The sequence below is a fragment of the Varroa jacobsoni genome, unplaced genomic scaffold, assembly GCF_002532875.2.
Source record: "Varroa jacobsoni isolate VJ856 unplaced genomic scaffold, vjacob_1.0 scaffold_1247, whole genome shotgun sequence".
NCBI lineage: Eukaryota > Metazoa > Arthropoda > Arachnida > Mesostigmata > Varroidae > Varroa > Varroa jacobsoni.
In genome coordinates, this window is record NW_019214149.1 from 219,853 (window position 1) to 233,059 (window position 13,207).

The 13,207-nt window shown below is 38.7% G+C and overlaps 3 protein-coding genes across 5 annotated transcripts in view; 2 read left to right on the top strand and 1 right to left on the bottom strand.

The window, feature by feature from the left end:
* Positions 1–571: 571 nt before the first annotated feature.
* On the top strand, positions 572–8,858 carry LOC111267998 (uncharacterized). 2 transcript variants are annotated; one of them, XR_002684948.1, is made up of 4 exons: positions 572–1,466; positions 4,102–4,481; positions 5,154–5,342; positions 8,653–8,858. XR_002684948.1 is itself a non-coding variant. In XM_022846652.2 (1 exon), the coding sequence occupies exon 1, from the start codon at positions 792–794 to the stop codon at positions 2,097–2,099; it is 1,308 nt and encodes a 435-aa protein (XP_022702387.1). In that variant the 5' UTR covers positions 572–791; the 3' UTR covers positions 2,100–2,607. The 2 variants fall into 2 exon arrangements, 1 of the variants encoding a protein (XP_022702387.1); XM_022846652.2 differs by lacking the exons at positions 4,102–4,481; positions 5,154–5,342; positions 8,653–8,858 and having other exon boundaries at positions 572–2,607.
* LOC111268000 (uncharacterized) lies at positions 8,566–11,108 on the bottom strand. The gene is made up of 3 exons (XM_022846655.2): positions 10,754–11,108; positions 10,253–10,415; positions 8,566–9,749 (listed from the first exon to the last, which is right to left on the bottom strand). The coding sequence occupies exons 2-3, from the start codon at positions 10,385–10,387 to the stop codon at positions 9,198–9,200; spliced, it is 687 nt and encodes a 228-aa protein (XP_022702390.2). The 5' UTR covers positions 10,388–10,415; positions 10,754–11,108; the 3' UTR covers positions 8,566–9,197.
* A 97-nt stretch (positions 11,109–11,205) lies between these two features.
* LOC111267999 (protein AKTIP homolog) overlaps positions 11,206–13,207 on the top strand; it is a 12,086-nt gene continuing 10,084 nt past the window's right edge. For both annotated transcript variants that reach the window (XM_022846653.2, XM_022846654.2), the window contains exon 1: positions 11,206–11,726. In XM_022846653.2, the coding sequence (XP_022702388.1) occupies positions 11,709–11,726 (18 nt within the window). In that variant the 5' untranslated portion in view covers positions 11,206–11,708. The remainder of the gene's footprint in view (positions 11,727–13,207) is intronic.

Here is a 13,207-nt window from a genome sequence, read left to right on the forward strand (position 1 = left end):
AATAGACTTGTGGGCACAAACATAGATAGCATTCTTTCGCGTTTTTCCTATCGGGTTCGTAGTTACATTTCCAGACGCTTGTCTTGTACGAAACACAGGATTACAATTAATTACGCTGGGTTACTGGAGCATATTAAAGTAAACATGATAATGAGTATGAGGATTGCTCTCGTAAGAGAATACCACAGCTGTGAATGCTTGTTGTTTTATAGGGCCGATAAATCAGTGAAACGACGAACAGCAGGCATCCTACTACATGAGTAGAAAAACTAAAAGCAACTCTTTGAAAACAAGTAAAACACATTCATGTTTCTCTTTCAAAGGCAGCAAATAGGCACGTTATAGATATAGAAAAAACAGATAGAAGTGAGGGTCTATTTGCCAATGGTAAGATAACCAGCAAAAGGTCTCCCGGCAGTCAGATTCGGCCAGCATTGCCAACTGTATTCACTTCATGTGGTCGGTGCGTCCTCATCCCACGCTTTTCGCCACGCCCTCCCCAACTTTACAACTGGACGATTGCCACTATAAAGAGTGGACAGCGTCCTCAACGACAAAAAGCCAATGCATCTGTACGGGTAGAGACGCTGTACCAAATGCATTCATGTCCTTCTTTTTCTCGATAACAAAAAAAAGCACGCGCGGAAGTTTTCACCGTAAGTAAAACATCAAAGAAAGAAAGTGACCGGTCGTCGGTTTGCGGCAGCCACAGCAAGTCGTCCGTAACGTAAAGCGCGGACTACTACCGTTCCGTTGACGGAAGCCAACTTGAACCGCGTTGAGCATTCAAAATGGAGGAGTCTCGAGCGACATCATTTTGTGTACGGATGTGGCTGATCGCTACTACCGTGGTAATCTGTCTGATCTGTACGTGTTTCGTTATGGTCAAAGCACCGGAAACGAAGCTGGAAGTGTCCTCGACGGACATGCGTCTTCTCGACAGTGTGTCCGGACTATGGTGTCAGGGGCAAGAGCTCGTCTCTACGCACAAATTCAACGTGTACCGGTTTATTAATGATCACGAACAGCAGAACCACACGAAAACTCGGATCGAAATTGATAACGTACTCGTGAAGTTGCATATTGGACCCAGAAAACATCAATATCTAAGATACTTCCTGTTGTCAGGTTCCTCAGTGTCGGTGTCAGCTGTGTCAGATCGCGCATCTCAACTTTCTATGGCCAATGGAACAGTGAACGTTGTTAAGGGTAAGGAGGAAATGGGCCGATGCCTTAAAGAGCTTGACGACTACGTTACTCATAATGAAACCAGTAGTGAAGAAGAGGACGATATCCTTCCGATAGGTCAGAGACGGTACAAGTATCTTCGTTGGGCTGTGCGAACCCGGTTTATAACGGCACGTCAAGGCCGGAGTATGACCGAGGTGAATGTCCTAGAAGATGATCATTACTACATCCTAATCGTGAATGACTCGAGCGACCAAGATATCTCAGTTACACTTCGGGTGAGTTTGACCAGAATCAGATTTTCGGTCGACGATAATGACATTGTCTGTAACAGAGTTAAGCACTGTCTATATCATATCGGTTTTGGAACAGAAGGCCGTATAGTGCTCGACATCCCCCGAGAGCCGGACGCCGGTAGAAGCACATTCATCGTTAGGAGCGTATGTAGACCCCGAGTATTCTTTTACGCACTTCTATTCATTCTAATCCCGATTATAATGCTGCTTGTTACGGGCTTTATCATTAAGGCCTATAGCACTTTGCTAAGTATTCCTCATCATAATCGCACTGATATCCGGTCACGAATTGTGCGTTGCATTCAGTCACAAAGCAATGCCGACCTAAACAGTGGCGCTGTGATTCCGGCATCTTCGATTGAACGTGGCCCAACCGTGCGACCCTATACGCCTTCCAGACAGTATGTCCAAGCTCTGTATCAGATTCCTGGTGAGCAGGGTCTTCTAGATCGGACGCCGACTCCAGGCACGCCACCGCCTAGCTACGCGTCATTGGAAAAATCTCGCAAGTTAACACCCCCAGTTTGCTGCGCACAGTGCCACGAGAAGATGCCTGAAGACACGCCTTTACTTCTACACCCACCACCAAGGAATCGTAATAAAGACAATAACTAAAACTTTGCACCCAAATCGCAATAGATTTCATGATCTGCTAGCAATCAGTCATTCAATGCTTACAAGATTAATTTTGATCCTCCAACGTATCGTCCTTAAAACCTTAGGTTCTTAGATCGGGGACACATATTCTTCTGTTCCAATGACTGTGATCGTTTTCGCTGCCTCAACGGTCACTTGCGTTTTACAAACGTATATTTGTTATTCGATGCTGATTCAAGACATTTTTCAGAAGCTCACATGTGAATTTTACCAGCAATTTAAGATTTACGAGTGGGTTTATGTTAATTAGTCAAGTAGCATGCTGAATCATCAGTTGTACAGTTGTCATGTCATAGGATTATAATAACCATCAAACGAAGCTAGTCAGCAAATGTACACATCATTTTGGGTCATTGGCGCGGTATTTATTGCTTATGTATCGCAAAACGGGGCTTATTTATTGGGCGTTGGAACTGAAAGCATTTACCGAGAGAAGAGTGGCAATAAAAGTACTTTAATGTTATAATGCGCTTGGTATTTAATTATCAAAACGTTTTCGTCATGCTGGAAAGGATTTGAGGTGTTTTTGTCTACTCTAGACGCAATCAACAAAACGGGTATACGTTGTAGCTAAATACCGAATAATAGAATAACCCTGACAAGAATTACGTACATGATGTACCCCTAAAACCGGGGCGGTATTGGATAATAACAATTTGATCCCCTGATTAGGTTCTATTATTCCTATTTTTCAATACCAAATAAATGTTGTATAGATCACACGTTGGTTCTTCATATATACTAATATTAACTTATTACAGCTCCCTGTTTGGTCGTATTGATTCCCAAGTTCATAGGACTTTTACTTAATAACACAAAGAAAGTATGTGACACATACAAACAGCATTTATATAGCATAAATTATATACTAATTATTTAAAAAGTACGACAGATGTACTGCATCGATGTCGAAATCACATGCACATACTTCAAACGGAGCTATTGTTTACGATTTGATTTCGCGCCACGACTTTAGGATCTACGGTGTACATTTGCTTCGAAGGTTACCAATTGTTAACTCATAATAACGGTTTGTAAGATCAGCAACTTGTACAGTTGTGAGAAGGTGAAACAGGAAATCCAGTTACAAGTATTTTGTTATGATGCCAAGTAGATCGAATCTATTTATCGTATATATTTCTTTTGGCCCATTTCATAGACACTCAGCTAGTACGTATCTCCCGTAAATTCTACGACTGACTGCGCTTGCATTGGTTGTTACGACAGAGATAGCCTCAAACTGAGATAGTGTCAACACCAGGTTGGTGCGTTGGAAATGTCGATGCCAGATTGCGGCATGTCCCTACCAAGCGTTCAACCGATCGAACAATTTACATAGGTCTACCCGGTAGACTGCGCGAAGGTCAACTGGTATTGAAGCGGTTACCTGCAGATACGTAACCGCTTACTCTGCTAGCAGTTGATCCTTTCGTCACAAGAGTGGTGTATCGGAGAGTAATTCTGGCATGCTTGTCATTGATATCATTAAACTACTCAGGCACAACTTCCCTGACTCCTTAACAAGGGAGTGCAGCAAAATGTGTAAATTTTACGAGCAATCAATGAGAATTTTCTTTCTTTATTAACTAGAAATTTGTTGATAATTGATACGAATTGTATTATTCGCAAACTGATGCGTTCCGCATAGCAGTAAGTCATATGAGTCCTATTCTCTTTGGAGGCCAAGTTTTAGTAGGATCATCTGTATGGTATTTCAAATACATATGACATAAGACACTGATGATGATTGCAGCAGCCTGAAGACTTTTAGTTTTTGTAATCTCCTTTAAATGATATCACCTGCAGTGGTAAACTTCCTGCAAACTTTACTCTAAAAACTGCGTTTATTTTATCAGAGAAACAAAGAACCATGAACGGCTATAACCGCATTTTTATTCCTCACAATAGCAGAATTTTCATTTATATTTACCAAAATTCGACCATCCTCTATTTTGCACAGCGTAAAGGAGAAACCATTTACAAAAGCAGCTAAAAACGGCTCAGAAAATTCGACTCGCACATGATGCATCCTACCCAAAATCCAGGAACCTTGGCACTCAGTAATTCCAGCAGTTGAGTAGGCGGTGCCCGTGATGCCTGCCATAGCAAGCACCCTACGGGGAGCGAAATGCGCATGCTTCAGATTGTTCCAGTAATGACATGGGGGGACTGTGCCCAGTGATTCACGACTTCGCAGGCAGCACGTTTCCTGACCAACAGGCCGCCGGAACATTGAAATCGCAGGCATGATACCTTGCGGAGCTTGTGGTAGCTATGTATTGCCCAGATCATCGCAGAGACATCAGTCAAATAGTCTCAATTTGCGGCAGGACACTATGGGTGAGTCTACTAAAATTCGTTCCAGCTTAATAGGAGTACCATTAATATATTGCACGTAAGATAGTAAGATTCTACATTAGGCGGATTCCATGAAAAATAAGTATACAAGCTATACTATTAATGTTATAGTGCGTTTTCAGTTTGCCTTTGTGATATATATCCGGCCATGTACAACCTTCGTGCAGCGATCTTAAAAGAAATCAAGAAAATAACTTGGTACCATACTTCTAATGTACATATTCCAAACAAAAAATATAGGCGCTTTATCATTGATTTACAGTTGCCTGTGGTTTGAAGTAATGTAGGTTGAGTATAAGCATCAATCAAAATCGTCACAAAATTATTGCGTTGCATTTGAGACTTTCACCTTAGATAAATTTGGCTCTGCATACATTTTGTTTCTATAAAAAAGCCTAACCTAGGTTGTTACCTTCAGGTATCAAAACGCATCTCAAAACTGGTTATACTGAGGCCGTGCTCTTGATTTTCTGCCCTCAGTATCGTGCAATGGTATCATATTTATCACTAAACTTAGGTACTTTAAGTAGTTTAGGTTCTATATGAAGCATAAGTGTGCTTATTCTGGGAGCTAACCATGTGAAGCAGTGCTTAACAGCAGCACTGTTTGACAAAAATCTTGCACCGTTTATTCATTTGTGTTGTTAATTTCAGCTTCCTCTAAAGTGATCTATGCAGTGCTTGTTTGCGGCGTATTGACTGTTACCGCTGTGGTAGCGCTTTCAGTGCTGGTAGGCGTTTACGGTAAACAAATAATGGACTTCATAAGAAAACATGAACCTGAATGGTACAAAGAGAACACGACGAAAACTAATAATGCAACTAACATGGCTGGTGACAGAGGTAAGTATTTTATTAAAGATCTATTGATTACTCTATGAATTCTCTATGTCGTATTTACGATTTCCTATACATATATATACATATTCGATATATTCGATTCACATGTTCGCATAAGCGTTATTCGTTCGTAATTTGAGTTATCTGCGATTTATTGAAAGTATTTATTTCAAAAAGTAAGAGTTTTGTACAATAAAAGTAGCAAAAAGCGGGAATAGTCGATTTACACCAGAAAACGTCTGAACCATTTTCGAAAATAACATAAATGAAATCAGTGCAGAAAATCTGTGGGAAGGGGACATGTACAATGATCATAATAACACGCAGTGAAGTCACACTAACTACTTAAACAGATAGGGCGTTCGTAACGCCGTATCACATTCGGTAAACGAAAACTTTTTATAAATTAAGTGTTCGTTTCATAAAAATACTTAACCTGCGCAGAGAAGCATTTACTGACCGTACGTATTTATTAATGTACTAGATTCAACAAAGCCGACGGCTGTTTACAACGCCTCACTAACACGTACGATTATTTCCTCTAGAGTTATCGCTAAACTTAATAATGTTCTTCAAATTCCTTGTCACTTATGTCGCTTACTTACTTTGGTTAAATTGAAAAGAAACAGTGTCCAGAACTTGCTTATAAATTTCATTAGCCCACATAAATATGCATCCATATTAACCTAACGCTGTTCTCAGAAGTCGTTTGGAGATTTAACATTTTGTTCCTAAAGTTCCCAAGCACATACCTCATACCTCTTAGGTGTGCGTATTGAGGGTTAGGACTGAGAACCTATGCTACGTGCGGGAACGCTCCAGGAATGCTTTTGTGCGTATTCGCTTTTACTTTAATACAAAGTCATTATAACTTTATACAAAAACCGTTGGTACCGAACTTCATCGAGCTTTATGAGTATCCCCGGATTTTTAACGAAGACCTTAAAATCCTGAGTCGCCTGCCGCTAGCAAAGTAGTTTACTGTATTGTAATAATCATGTAATTTTGCGACAAATCGGTATACACACTGATAAGATTTTCTCGGCCATTCACAGTTCAACAATTTGATATGTCAGCCTTCGGCATGTCATCGTCTAACTATCCAAACTGATCGACAAATTCTTCGGGTGTTCATAGTGCTAGCATCAGCTTTCCGATTGGAAACCAATCAGTTTCGGATGCGGACTCGCTTGATGCCAATAGCATTGCAAATGGCAATAGCTCTTAAAATCAAAATCAGGTTTCTGCTCAACAAAAACGCAGATTTCATACATACAGAAACATAACGTTTCATAGACTAGGACGCGCTTTTGGTAATCATTTTACTATGAACATGTTATTGATATTTGTGAATCAAACCTGTTGAGATTATAGCAAAAGCCTAGAAACAATATTCCCGAGGTTTTTCGAGGTACGAATCGAAGTGTAGATTCTGATCTTCAAAATATACAGTGGAGGTCTGGTGAGCTTCATCAAGACATCATCATATGCAGTCTACTATGCTCTAATGGGCGACCAAATGTTTCTCAAGAAATGCCGTATTTCATTCTCAGTTCTTTACGCAGTTCAGGGAAATCTGTAGGTAGGAGACACTATGTTTTTGTGCTAATACATAGCCCTTTTCCTACTGATTTCATTTATTCTAATACACCGCACCTCACGACAATAATAGCGATAGCAGATGATTACTTGAAATAGATCAAATGGCGATCTCTTCAAGGTCAGCTTCGTGTAAGTCAAAGTATAAAGTAGTATATTTACATATATTGCTTAATTACTAATGGTGCGGGACATTTATTAGGGCAGAAATCACCATCGTAAACTTTACATGATTACGATGTCCGGCAAACAACTGGATGCGAGGTCCGATATTTATGAGCGGATTTGTACAAAAACTATTCGACCGTCAAATTTCATTCTACTATCGATTTCGATTGCTCACAGATGTGCCCTAGAACTAGCTTGAATTAGAAATCACCGCTACTGTGTGCGTTGTCTTGTATATGGTATACATGATGCTATGTGGAGTTTTAGGATTTTTATTAGATTTCCCGCTGTCCCATAACCATTTCTTGAATTGACGTACTTCACGTAACTGACTACGTGCATCAAGGTCAAATATTTGGCCAAAGTTAGATCGGAAGGCTATGACTGTGTTGGCGCTGCGTTTATGGGGCGTCGGTATTGAGCTGATATATTTCGCGATGGGTTGTGGCTCTATAGTATAGTGTAGCCGTGACGAACCGCCCATCAGAATAATATCTGGATGATTTTCAGGCATATATTAAGCTTGAAAGTATAGGTTGGGTAGCAACAGTATTATCAACAATTGTGTTGTGTCACCACAACTGGTGTCATTCAATTTAGTTGCTTAACGCTATTAGTGATATTGCTGGTGTTGAAGGGTCGAACGAAGCTGACGGTGACTTAGCAACGAATAGACATATCAAATAATAGGAATCTGATGAACGCTGATTGCACAACCGGTAGATGTTGTCAAGCAGAGGTACGTGCGTTGATCCTGAAGAGTCTATTTTTCGAAGCCGGCATTGCTAATGCCGTAGCTGCTACCTAAATTTCTGCTGCTGGTTCTGTAACTTTATTGTGGGTGATTGTCAAAAGAACGCACACATTTTGCTTTAGGAATGTCCGGTAAAGTCAAGAAAAGTGTTCAAATAAATGAGGTACCCCATGTGTTTATATATATATATGTATTTAGAGAGAGATGGGGAGAGAGACATAGATGCTATGAAATTCAACTCAGACGACTTTTTCCTAAGAGTTATCTCCAACACTGCAATTAAAAACGCACACAGACTTTTTAACGAAAGGCTTACAATATACTAAAGACGTAGTTTTTGACAGTGACGCTTACTAAATGTAACGTCCGTTCACCTCTATTCCGTTTATAGTTCCAGGAGTTAGCCACTCACTAAACCCCTCTGAAATATTGCTTCTCAAATACGTAAATAACTTTTTAATAGTAGTCGTGTATCCAGAAGTATTGGCAAATATAGCAATCGTCGGTCAAGTACGCATATATACAAAAAATCAAGCAGAACAAACTTCTGGACTGATAGCAGGTTAAAACCTCTTCTAAAAATACAAAGCTCCAAAACAGCAAAAAAACAACAAATATTTAAACATAGAAATAAACGTAATAACACTAATCACTGAAGCTCATATTTATATATATACGATTCGATAGGCAGCAAATATTTTCCTCTCCAAATTGAAAACATTTTTTGTATTTTTCATAAACCGCATACACGTTGATTACGCAATTTTGTAATATCAAAGTTTTTCATTACAGGAGGCTCTGATACATCGCAGAACGAAATTAATACCGCGCGAAAACCTGTAAAAAAACTGGACGCCACGAAAGTCGTAAAAAATGCTCAAAAAGTCTCCATCAATGACGCTCTGTCTCCAGAGTCACCCTAGACGACAAAATGCGAAAAGGCTCGATATTATAAAAACATTTATATAATAAATAGATGTACAAAATTAAAAAAAAAATGTTACATTTTTTTTCATTTAAATATGCTTCTTTTTGTCAATTTTTTCTAGCTCTTGTTTGATATATCTATAAACAAAACGCGTTTGTCTTGACGTTTGGTTAAGCATTGCTACAAATGGCCGCTCCGAATCCGAATCGAAATAAGTCTACGTCCGATTTCAAGCCTAGACCATTTCACGTGTTCATAAGTTCAATGAACACATGCGTTACTACTGTGATACTAACGCGGAGTTTTTTCACGCCTGGTTAACATTATGCAAAAAAAATATGCAAAGAATACGTACCTAAAATAAAGCTACGTCAACTTGCTTTTTGTTTGTAGTTAAATGTATGCTTTACTAAATAACTGCTGCGACATGTCCCCCTATTACAAGAAGTTTGGTACCTCTTTCCGTTGCTCTATAATGCATCGTCTTGTGCGTGGTGCCACCTTGATCCGGTTTGAACGACACCATCTCAAGTACGCCATGGACCTCTTTCGAATAACCTGTGCTTAAAGGGTGCGCTTCCACCCACATGGAGCACATTGTTCGAACAAGCTTCATCACATGCTCTGATCCGCTATCGTCTGCCCGCATCCCCACAGCAAGCATGCCCGGCACTAATGATTTCAACGAGTGCATCATTCGTATAACTTCCGATAATGTCGCAAAGTCTATTAAGGGTCCCAAGTCATCGATTATCAGGAGATCTTCATCTGAATTAACATCGTTTGTGATGATGTCTGGTACTGTTGGGAAGTGTCCAGCTGAGATTTGGTCTTTCCAAGCCGAGACGAGGCAAGTGGCACGCAAATTGCCTGACGATTGCATATCTTGAAGACACACCCCGGCACGTTTGCATACAACCAAGTAGAATTGAAAGCTCTCTCCGCTGCATATCAGCTGAACCTAAAATGTATTCAATTGTTTCTGTTAAGACGCACAACCTTGTATGATGCGATTTCTAAGTAGGGCTATCAAAACTGGATTTAAATAAATGGTTCGAGTTTTACGTCTTGTACTAATCATAGGTAGTGCATCCAATGACTGAACCCTTCCAACATAAAACGAAAAATGTATAGCGCTGGTTTCGAACCTAAACCACCCCATTAAGTGTTTTTAAATCATGTTAGTACTGCCCCGCTCAGAAAATTATAAAGAATTTTGGGTAAATATACATGACTCGGTCAAAGATAATTCTGCATTCATCACGCATGGAACTTTGGACTGGCGTTCAATGGTAAGGCCTTTAGTTTATTCAAGATGGACTTTCAAAAACGATTTTATTATCTACCAAGGTTTGCAAAAGCAGAGTTGTAAAAAAAAGGTGTGATGTAAACAACTCATTTTCCTTTATATGTCCTAACATTTTTAAAAAGCGAAAAGTTTCCAGTTTATCTGACTTAGCTTACCTTTTTACGGTTTCGAGCAGCGTTTACCAGAAGATGCGAAATGACAAAATTATGGCTGCTGGACCCCTTGGAGGATATCAAGAGAAAATCCTTCGCGGTTCCGGTAGCCAGAAACTTGTTGAATTCGAAAAACATCGTTAATGTGCTTGACGTTAATTAAACCCTAAAAAATTCATAATTTAATATGTTAAAAGAAAAAATGCGTTTGTATGTTAAAAAACTTACTAAAGGTTTCAAAAGAAAACGCTGACACTAATTACAATGTACCATTCTGACAGCTAGCGAAAACGTTGCAGCGAGTCTTATTGCACATACCCTAAGATCCGACAATATTCCGCAAACAAAGTTAATAAAAAGCAAAGAAAACAAACATACTATACATTTACAACAAAAATATAGCTTCCACCTCTCTTGGTCTATATTTCTTTCCGACAGCTTATGGCAGCTGATTGTTTTTTTAAAACGGTTTCCTTATATGTGTCTGGTTGTTCTTAAACTTACCCAATCTCAACAGTACTAAAAAAACAATCAGTTCACCGTGGTACTTCTATAATAATACACCATTCCCATCTCCGTTTATAAATTTACTTTCTTTCAAAGCGCTGCTCGCGTTCGGAACACAGACCGATTACTATGCGCAAGACTGAACTCGATCAAACTTATTAAAAAACAACGTTTAACAACAACTTCGTGATTTTTCCGCTCTAAGTGACACTGGCATCAATATATATGCTAACTTTAGAAGAACTTTTCTAGAATACGTCTGTTATTTTTCCTTCGTAACGAATCTACAGATAAAGTCACATCGCCAGCGCACTGCACTCTGTCAAATAGTCACTGCTTTCGCACATGAAAACAAGATTCCGGCTAACCCACTCGCGCTCCTCTCTTTCCCAGCCACATCAACAGCCACTGTTTGTTGACAGCACTGAAATCTCTCGAACGTACATTTTTTCGACGGGCTGCACGAACAGCGGTAGCATGAGAAAAATATTCATCCAGTTGAAAGGGGTATTTTTTTTCAAAATTCCTGCTTTGACCATCGTGTGTATTGCTGTTTGGAGAGGATGTTTCGGGAAATGTGCGTTCAAAATAGTGTAGGCTACTAGTATAGAATAGCAGATGCCACGCAAGAGACAATCGAACACTCAATGAAGATAGGTATTATTATACGGAGCGCACTTAGATGTACAAGTGCATTTCGAGTGAACACGTTTTGATGAAGATGACATCGCTGTTATTTTCCTATTATTGTGTCTGTATTTGGCCATGTATGTGCGGCCTTGTGAGTGGTTGCCAAAGGAGCGTTCTTTACTAGTTCATTACGGAAATAAAACACAACTATTATGGTTGACACTGAACAGTAAAATAGGAAATTGATAGGAACAAAGCGGAAAACGGGCTCTGTCAATTTTCTACAGAAACTGAATGTAATCCAGCCGAAAGAGGGGCAAATATGGTGCCTAAGAACAAGGTGAGTATGAACTGTTTGAACTTTTACTTATTTGGTGATGAGTTTATAGTAAGAAAATGCTTAGTATAGCAAGGTTTAGAGAAATCCAATAGATAAACAGAGTACCTAAACTTTTTTATATTATTATTTATATTATATTAATATTTTATTTATTAATATATTATATTATATTAATATTTTCATTACGTAACGTAGTTGTTGTGTCACCGACTAGCATTGGATTTTATGCCACTATGAACATGGAGCTTATAAATCCAGTCTATAGTAAATGGTGTATGCTACAACAGTCTGATAAAAGCGTTTATATATACATATACATACATACATACAGTCCATTACATATATATATATATATATATATATATATATGTAATGGACTAAAATCAAAGTACTTCAACTGTAAAAAGAAATGTAGTTGAAAATATTTTTAAAAAGTATCATTCATTTTACTGTTAAGATTACTGTTAAGGCCATATGCTAACTTATCATGCACAATGATTTCATTAGATTATTGAAATTCTATATTGACACACTGCACCAACGTATTGGCTCTTCTAACAAAACTAACCCGGAAAAATGACTGCTCCATGCTTATAAAGCATTCACTGGTGATAAAGCTGAGGTTGAAGTGAAGCTCTAGAAATTAGGTCTAAGTATTCCTAATGCTATATTTATCATAGTGTGATTCGATCCGGTCGGCAAATGACACCCTTAGCGCCAACGTTACTCAAAAATATAATAAAATAGATGCCTAGCATAGTTTTTTAACCAAAGTGACTAGATAACACTAAAATAAAGTTCATTCCTCTGATATTACTAGATAGTTCATTCCTCTAGATAACACTGGCCAGTGGTTCACTTCGTGATCCATCAGTCTCGGACCAAAACGAGTTGCACCTTTAAAAAAAGAGGGTTCGCAGAATGATATTGCTTTAGAATAACAGGAATAGGATAGATAGATCCGAAAATTTCTGTCAATTTTTATGCAAACGATGTTTCTAACTGTTTCGTCTGTCAAAAAGCTAAGCTTTGACTACATATACGGTTGTGGAACATTTGGCTGACGTAAAATAACTTGGACTAATTACAGTTAACTATTTTTTTAACGTTGTGTTTATGAAGCATCTTAGACGAAGCCCTTGAAAACTCATCTGAAACCATGTTTCTAAAATTCGTCATTTACATGAGTAACATATAAAATAGCAGGATTCAAAAATACTATCAAGTTCGAACAATATGTGAGTTTCACAACAGACATATTACATGTTACAAAACTTAGACACATTCGTAATCCACTGAACCTCACATTATCTGAAGCTAGGGAAAATCAGTAAGTATAGTTGTTTTTCTACTTCTGAATAAACCACTTGTTATTTCATAAGTAATATAAGTTTCAAAACATCGGTAGACGCCCCCCAAGAATACGTATCTGTACTTTTCACTGCATGGACTTAACGGTGCTGACCACCGAGCCAAGTTAC